This window comes from Myotis davidii, unplaced genomic scaffold (genome assembly GCF_000327345.1).
Source record: "Myotis davidii unplaced genomic scaffold, ASM32734v1 scaffold478, whole genome shotgun sequence".
Classification (NCBI taxonomy): domain Eukaryota; kingdom Metazoa; phylum Chordata; class Mammalia; order Chiroptera; family Vespertilionidae; genus Myotis; species Myotis davidii.
In genome coordinates, this window is record NW_006289570.1 from 3,967,514 (window position 1) to 3,976,420 (window position 8,907).

The 8,907-nt window shown below is 58.3% G+C and overlaps 1 protein-coding gene across 1 annotated transcript in view; it reads right to left on the reverse strand.

Annotated features, from left to right (window-relative positions):
* Positions 1 to 3,902: 3,902 nt before the first annotated feature.
* The window catches only part of ASCC2 (activating signal cointegrator 1 complex subunit 2), a 41,152-nt gene continuing 36,147 nt past the window's right edge, over positions 3,903 to 8,907 (reverse strand). Inside the window, exons 19-21 of the mRNA XM_006762133.2 lie at positions 8,320 to 8,419; positions 7,108 to 7,187; positions 3,903 to 6,589 (exon numbers count right to left, since the gene is read on the reverse strand). Coding sequence (XP_006762196.2) covers positions 6,418 to 6,589; positions 7,108 to 7,187; positions 8,320 to 8,419 — 352 coding nt within the window. The 3' untranslated portion in view covers positions 3,903 to 6,417. The remainder of the gene's footprint in view (positions 6,590 to 7,107; positions 7,188 to 8,319; positions 8,420 to 8,907) is intronic.

The following is an 8,907-nucleotide window of genomic DNA, read 5'->3' on the forward strand; positions in this document are numbered from 1 at the left end:
GGGCACTCACCCAAGGCCCGGCCTGGGCTGGGTGCTGTTAACATGCCCCATGTCCCTGGATCTTCATGCCGAGGTGGGCGCCTATCTCTACCCCATTTCACAAGTGGAAGTGAGACTCAGAGGTTAGCGCCCCACCCAGGGTGACAGCTAGTGAGAGTGGAGCGGGACAGCTGGCTCAAGGCTACACGCGTACGCACTGCTCCACACCCTGTAAAAACCTTTTTTCTCTTTTCATTGGGGCCTTGGCCTGAGAGGCTGGGATTTATGCACCGACTGAATGTCAAGGACAGACTCCAGCCGGCCTCAAGGACAAGGCGATGATGAAATGCCGAGGAAGTGCTGGCGCGGAGCCGCCCTGCTGCACAGAGCCTTCCTCAGCGGCTCGGGCCCTTCCTCTTCCCTGCGTCCTTGGAAGGCTGCCAGGTCAATGTCCCAACACCGTCAAATGGCTCCCCACTACCTGCAAGATCAAGTTCACATTCCTTAGCCTGACATTTAAGGTCCAGGCTACCTCTAACTTCACTTCAGAAACCTTCCAGCTAGGGTTGCTGCTGTGGGTCCCTCTGCCCGCCCATCACGTGCCTAGGCGTGGACTGTGGACACGGAACATGCCTGTGTTTGAACTCTAACTGGGTGGGTTGCTTTCTCTCTGTGAGCCTTGGTTTCCCCATGTGGAAAATGGGGTAATAATAATAATAATAATTCACAGACGATAGCTGAGATAATGCTTGTTTAGCACAGGCTTATGAGCCAGTGTCATCTGCAGGGAGTGAACCAACAGGGGCTCCCTGCATGGTCTTCGGGGGCCAGAGCGGAGCTTTGGGGATGACTGTACAGCGGAATCACCCAGGCGTCCCCCACCCCACCCCTGCTGTTTAAAACCATGTTCACCGACATCCTCCCATCCCGCGGGGCCCACTCACTTTCCTGGGATCTCCTGCGTGTCCCCGGGAAATCTCACTTCAGCATCTCTGACACTGTTTAGACCCCGGCAGCCTCGTGTCATCCATCCGCAGGCAGCCCTTATCTCCGCCCCACACCTGTCGCCATGAAACCGACGCCTCTCCGCTCTGTCTCCCCTCCTGCCTGAGGTCTGACCAGACTTGTCTCCCTCCCAGCCTGGTCTCCCTAGGGCTGCGATGCCCTGTGACTCCTTGTCGCTGTGGCTCACTGAGTTTTCCTAATGAAACACCTTCTTCCCATGGGGCCCCCCAAGGGGCAACCCTTCCGCCCACAGGCCCACAGGGGAGACTGGCAGAGGGGAGACTTGGAAAATACATTCTGCTCGGCTTCCTGCTGTCCTCCTCTCCCCTGTCCCTCTGTCAATGGAGAAATTTGATCATATCAACAGAAGTATGGTGTTTAGAACAAAGAAGGTGACATGCCCTCTTTCCCATTCTTAGTCAACCACATGTGGAGGGAGAACCATGGATTGGCTGCCTCCTGCACGCCCCCTACTGGGGATCGAGTCCACAACCCAGGCACGTGCCCTTGACTGGAATCGAACCTGGGGCCCTTCAGTCCCCCGCAGGCCAACGCTCTGTCCACTGAGCCAGACCAGTCAGCGCAAGGTTCACTGCTTTTAGCATGTCCCCCAAGGCGTGATCTCACCTGACCCTTACAATCACCCGTGTCCATGAGGCAAGGACTGGGAGAACCATCGTCCCCACTTCTCACAAGAAGAAATGGAGGCCCAGAGAGGCCAAGAGACAGACCAAAGGTTACACAGCTTATTGCAGTCCAGGGCCCAGCCCCCAGCCTGCTGGCCCTTCATCGCGTGGTCCTGTCCCCGCCCCAGGCCACCTTTGTGACCAAAGGAGCAATAAAAAGGATGGGCATGTGAGGCCTGGGAATGTGACGTGTGAAAGAACGTGAAGTAGATCAGACCAGGCAATGAGAGATGGGGTGAGAGTCTGCCTGTAAACCCTGCAAGTAAAATCCCTAAGTGTCCAGGAATAATTAAATCCGTCCGCATCCCGCTGGGGGCCCCTTTTCTACCAGGCTCTTCTGTGAAAACCACGGTCAGGAGGAGAAAACCATAATTACTGCCTGGGATGACAGCACACTTCAGGGACATGTCAGCGTGCGGAGGGCGGGTCACGCAGCCAGAAAAAGCATGTTCGGTGGCATGATTTCCTATTTGGAAAACGGGAATTAAGTGCCCGTTGTTTTTGGGATTCAGGGCACAGCAAGTGAAGCCTGGCACAGCCTCCCTGGCTGGCAAAGACCCACAGCAGCCCCGTGGATTCATAAGCAGGAAAAGCTCCTTGCCCCCGGGGGAGGAGGGAGTATAGTATCTGAAACCCCAGGGCCTGCGATGGGGGCGGGGGGGCGGGGAGGTTTGGAGGTTTACATAGGTTAAGAAATTGGGGGCTAGGTGCCCTTTAAGGCTCTCCGAGTTCCACCCATCTGTGTAAAATCGTCTGGATGATTATTGATTGTGGGAAGAGAATTTCGTCTGATGTGAAGTCAGAGCTTCATGCTCATTCTAACACACTGTCACCCCCACCACACCAAGGACTGGGATGCTCATCTTCAGACCTATGGGTTAACCTCAGTTCAGGCTGCAGAATTGCCACAACCTCAGCCCGCAGCTGAGGCCCCTGCTGGCTGCTCCGGCACCTGTAGATTAATATTGATTTGTTGTTCCACTCAGCCACACATTCACTGATTGATTCTTCTATGTCCCCTGACCGGGGGTTGGACATCCAACCTTGGCATATCCGGACGATGCTCCAACCAGCCGAGTTACCCAACCAGGGCAGCACCTACAGATTCAGGGAGACCTGATGCCGGGCTGCCCCTCGCTGGCAAGGGTGATCTAGAGAGCTCCCCATGGGCCCTGGCCCCCCACTTCCCCTCACTGACTACCCTTTCCCAGCAGGGTTCCCTGGGGCTCCCCAGCTCCTTCTAGCCATCCCCTAAGCATGTTCTGGGGTCCAGCACTCCCTCCTCACCTGAGTCCCCTCTCCCTCCTCTGTGATGTCAAGTTCCTTTCAAGATAGGCTCATTCTCTCGCCTTGTCTTCCTCATTTTCCGTTCTTTCCACCAGCTGCCCCGCCTCCGCGGCAGAGCTGGGGCAGAGCCCCCAGGAGCTCCGTTGCCTTAGCCTGGTGGATCTTGGCTGCTGCCTGACACAGTGACCACCACCCTCAGCTTCTGGAAAGTCTCTTGGCGCTCGGCCACGTTCTGTGGACCTTGCCTCCTCATTTCTTCATTTATTTATTAGCACTTAGCCCGACGGTTACTAATAATTTTTCCAAAAATGTCTTAACTCCATGAGGGTGGGGACCAGGTCTTTCTCACACGTACCTGTGCAGCGCCTGCAAACTTGTCCTCCCCTCCCCTGGCCTGCCCAGCCAGTTGGCCGAGCACCCGTGCCCAAGCTCTGAGGGCAGGCAGCAAACATGCAAAGCTAATGCTCTGGCCCAGCCTGTGTGGCTCAGTGGTTGAGCGTTGACCTATGAACCAGGAGGTCATGGTTCGATTCCTGGTCAGTGCATATGCCCGGGTTGCCGGCTCAGCCCCCAGTAAGAGTCGCGCACGAGCAGCCGATCAATGATTCTCTCTCTCCCTTCCTGTCTGAAATCAATAAAAATATATTTAAAAAAAAGAAGGTGGGCTCCAGGAGACAATCCTGGGACTGCATCCCTCCTTAGCCACTTGCTCAATGTGCGGCCTTGGGCAGGCTGTCTGCCTTCTTTTAACCTCAATCTTCTCACCTGTGCCTGAGAAGTAACAAGACAAGGCAAGGAAAGAGCCCAGTGACACTCTGGCCATGAGAGTCCTCAGTAAGTACCTTTATTTTCACTGCAATTCATCGCGGTCTCATCATTGTGTTCATTCATGCACATTCCCTTCCAGATGTGGTCTGTATGCAAAATCTTTTCTTTCTGTCTTTCTTTTTTACATTTTCACCAGCATGTATTCTGCTTTCAAACTTTAAAAAACATCATTCTTGAATATTTAGTTTCCCATGTGGCTAGCATCGTTTCACTGACATATAAAAGGGGTGTTCCATGCCCCCCCACCCCCCGGCATTTTAAGTGGGTTTGTTTTTAGTTTTATTCCCTCCCTGTATTATTTACCCCAAGCTCTTGGTGTAACAGGGACAGGCAGGTTCTTGACAACCATTTCCTCCCCCGGCTGCACCTGCTGGCTCAGGGGCCCCCAGAAAGGCTCTGCTGCAGGCCCTGCCGCTAACTCGCCCTGGGCCCCGGGCAAGTCACTCCCTGTGCTCCCGGCTCCCTTCTATAAACAATGACGCGCTCTGTCCACCCACTCGCAGCACAGAAGCGCTGTCCAAGCAAACATGCTAACCGTCATCGCCACTCACGGACCAGAAACAAACACGAGTCTCTCTCAGAGGCACAAGGTCTTAAAAGCTTCCTGGGAAAGGCCTGTCATGGTCATGTTCTCTGCCAGGGAACAGAGAAGGCACTTGGAAATTCTTGCTTCAGAAGCAGGAGTGGTTGGACCCCATGAGCCAGTGGGCAGGGTTCAGGGCCCCCGTCCCACTTCACTTAGAGCACGTCTGCTATTGCCCGTCTTAAACCTGGGGGCTACCTCGGAGGATTTAACAGGCACCAAGTGTAAAACCATTCATCTGGGCCAATGTACCCACTTTGCAGATGAGAAAACTGAGACCCTATGAGGCGAAGGGGTGTGCCTGCCAGCACCATTCTGCATGACCCTGAGCTGTTTTCAAAGCATCCCTGAAAGGGTGCTCTCAAGATCTGGAATGAGAAAGCATGCAGATCCCCCAGGGAGGCTCAATTGGCCTGGCGGGACGTTCTGGAAAATTGGAAAAATCCCTTCTGTCTTCTCAAGGCCTTTAAACCAGGAAGCGGGTGCGGCCTGGACACCTCTCTGGTGGTGAGGAGGTGCAGACGGCAGAGTGAAAGTGAGAGGGGCCAAGTGGACAGTAACAGGTAGGACACGTTAAGGCCGGGAGCTCCCCTGACCCGCCTCCCTTTGCTCCAGGGACGAGCTGGGCCAGTGACAGAAAAAGAGCAGCCCCCCGTCCCTGCCCTGGCAAATGCCGGCGGGAGGAAATAGTCCTCCTGCCGCCTGGCGGGGTGGCTGCCCAGGGCCTGATCTCAGCTAATTCAGCATCGCGAGGGGAGGACATCGCCCCCAGGTCAGCTCTGCATCTCCAACGCACCCAGAGACCGGGCGCGACGCGGAGAACGGCCATTGATTTTCACTCGAGCGGGCTGACCGCACACAACCAATCTGTCAGGGGCCTGTCTGCTTCAGAGGCTCATCCTGACCACATGCAAATGAACTGTCCTGGCAACCAGGGCGATCATCAAGGCCCAGCTGGGCAGGGGCCCGGCTCCCGCTGCTCGGATCAGCCTGCTGACCCGCCATTGTGCAGCCACATTCTGAAGGCCCGGGAATCCGCTCGGAGCCAGTTGGCCATGCCGGGGAGGGGGCTCTGGGGAACCAGGCCCAAGTCCCACTCGCTCCAACAGGGCCTGGCAGTAACATCCTCACTTGCTTCTTCTGATCTCCGACCCCTCATTTCTGTAGGATTTATGGTACACGCACAACCAGGAGGCACTGAGTTCTGGTCTGGGCTCTGCGCTGGCCAAGCGTCCTCAGGCCAGCAGAGACGGAGGTGACACCACCCAGGGGGCCGGGGGCCTGACAGAGGCCAGGGGTCCGCCTGCGTGTCCATCCCTGTTGGCCCACTTCCTAGCTATGGCCCAGGCCGGCGCCGTCAGCTCAGAGCCTCCCCTTCCTCACCTGTGCTCTGGGGCTGACCACGGGGCCTGCCTCCGCGGGGGCAGGTGGTGGGGACTAAAGAACAGTCAGGACTGCAGGGCCTCACACCCGAGGCCTTCCTTCCACAAGCAGGAGCTGGAGGTTCAGAGAAGGGAGCGATGTTCCCGGGGACACACAGCAAGGCAGAGCGGCATCGGGAGGGGGGCCGCGTGAGGCAAGCACGAGAGGCTGATGGGAAGGACCCGGTGACGTCCTGCCCTCCTCAGTGGCTGTCACGGGAGGATGGGACACGGGGACGGCGGGTCACGGGCACGTCATGGATGATTGCTTAAAAGGGTCAAACGCTTTATTCTATTCGCAGGCCTTTTGTTTGGATACACAGGTTTCCTGCTCTCCAGAGAAAAGGGAAGCGGTGTCTGCCTGCAAGAGGTTTTGGGCCTCGCCTTGGGGCTCTGTCCCTCCCCTCTGCCCGCTGCTGGCCCGGCTCCCCTGCTGTGGGATAAGGCACTGTGTGTTCTGCAAGAGGGTGCTCACGGCTGGCTGGTGGACAACGAGGCGGCCTTCTCAGGGGCTGCAAAGCTGAGGCGGCTGAGGGGTCGAGGTGAACTTGGGTCTCTGGCGAGGAGGCCTCGAGCTCTGGAAACAGCTCGGCACCGCTGCCTCCTCGCGGGCCCTGGCGTGGCGGCGTCAGGAGGGAATCATGCCTTTATTTCGTTTGCGGTCGGCCATGGTTCTCCGGTTGTGATTGGCTCGTGTCGACTTGTTCGCTTCCTTCTTCCTGCGTTCCTGGGTGGTCTCACGGTTCTGCCCGTGGCCCCGGGGGCTGCCGGCCACAGCTGCTGAGCTGTCATGTCGGTACCTAAGGGAGGAACGACCCATCCCAGGAGAACCATCAGCCAGAGGAGCTCCGCCAGGAAGAGCCCTGGCCTTCCTTGAAGATCCCTGGGAAAGGGCACAGCTTGGGCCAGGCCCCTCCATTCCCCCCCTTCCAGCGGGAGGAGGAGTGGAGCCTCGCGGGGGCGGGGCTCGGGGCCCTGGAAGCTCTGCCTGGTGATTTCTCTTCTCTGAGCCTGGCCTGCGGATGGGACCCTGGCTAGGCGGTGAGGAAGGACCAGCTAGTGGGCAGCCCACACCAGGGAGGAGGAAGGCTTGGGGATGGGTCCCCTCCTCCATCCGGGGCCTGGTGCTGGCGGCCACCAAGTGCCTTCTGGGCTCTTTCCCGTGTCACAGTCTGCCTGACACCAGCCAGCGGCTGGACACATCGGGCTCTCACACGAGGGGACACGCTTCAGCGTCTGTCAATCAGCGGGTGGAAGGGTGGGCCGCAGAGCTGGCCGCCTGGACTCCCGGATGGCTCCCTCCCACCAGAATGCTCACCCCTTCCTGGCGAGAAAGGCCATGCGCCTGGCTTCTGCCTTCTCCCGTAGCACCGCAGGGTCCTGCACAAAATGGTCGGGCTGCGGGGGGAGGGGGAGAAAGAATCACGCGTCGTCCCAGATCCCCAAGCTGCAGCGAGACTGCACTGACTGAATCTCGTCGATGCCTCCATGCCAGGAGCCGGGGGAGCCACAGCAGGGCGGGGCCCGGCCCCAGAACGCCTCCTCTGTCCCTTCCCCCAACTGCCCAAGGGGAGGCAGCACTAGGGACTGAGGGTCCTGGACGGCATGGTCGGGGGGGTGACTATAGTTGGAACATAACGACAAATGGGAGCGATGGGGGCTGGTGGCCTGGCCCTGGGCACATCTGAATTTATCACCCTGGTGGGGGCCCTGGGCTGCCCCTCCATTCAGCCTGAGCATCACCGCTTCCCACTGTCCTCTATGGTGAGGCTCTCGTTAAGATTTTATTTGAAGAAAACGTTTAGCTGCTAAAAAATAAAACTTTCAAACCCGCCAGCCCAGATGGTCTCCCAGGGCCCGTGGGCTCTGAGGCTTCTCTGATTTTAGAAATTGCCATCCTGGGCACGGAGGCAGGCAGCTGCCCTCTCCCGGCTCCGGCTCCTGGGCCGAGGGAACCCAGCAGCTCAAAGGCCCGGCCTCTGAGCCATTCCCGGGCCCTCCCCGGGCAGCGGAGGCGAGTCCGAAGCCAGCAGCTCTCCGAACAGACATCTGGGCTTCAAGGTGCCCTCTCCATCTGGGCTTCAAGGTACCCTCTCCATCTGGGCTTGAAGGTGCCCTCTCCCTCTGGGCTTCCAGGTGCCCTCTCCATCTGGGCTTCAAGGTACCCTCTCCATCTGGGCTTGAAGGTGCCCTCTCCCTCTGGGCTTCCAGGTGCCCTCTCCATCTGGGCTTCAAGGTACCCTCTCCATCTGGGCTTGAAGGTGCCCTCTCCCTCTGGGCTTCCAGGTGCCCTCTCCATCTGGGCTTCAAGGTACCCTCTCCATCTGGGCTTGAAGGTGCCCTCTCCCTCTGGGCTTCCAGGTGCCCTCTCCATCTGGGCTTCAAGGTGCCCTCTCCATCTGGGCTTGAAGGTGCCCTCTCCGCCGGCACTGAGGCGGGCTGCCTCCAGGCCAGCAGGAGGGGTGCAGTGTCTCCACCGCCCTTTAGAGCTGCGCCCTCCTCCCTCGTCCGCCACCTGCTGAGGAGGTACCTTGGGGGCCTCGTCTTCAGCTTCCTCCTCCTCCTCGTCATCCTCCTCCTGCCCTTCTGTGGGCACTTTGGTTCTTAGCACTTGAGGGATGGTGAAGGGCCTACGGTTTAGAGAGAAGGTCAAATCAAAGGCAACATTAAACTCAGAGCCTCAGGGCAGAGGGAACGGGGCGGGTGAGGGGCCTGATGGGACAGGCTGAGGAGGCTGGGAAAAACCGAAGTGCCTTTCCCGCCAGCTCTGCTCCAGCCCCCGGATTCTCCGAGGATCCCAGGGTCTGACGTACGGGCTTGGGGGGGACTGAGCGTGGGCTGGGGGCTCTCCAGTTCACTTTTCATCTGTATTGGGTAATCTCCATCTAAACCCACTGGGAAAGGCTTTCTGCAACTGAGAACAAAGTGAAACTACTGCATGAAGTTAAATTAGGGGACCCCACTGAGGGTGGGTTGGACCAACAGGCCAAGGGGTGACTGGGGCTGGAGGGAGCACTGGACTCGGAGTTTGGGCCCTGGTTCTGCCACTGACGTGCTCATGTGATCAGAGCCTCGGCCTCCCCACCTGGATAAACAAGAGGCTCTGGGGGGGCCCCGG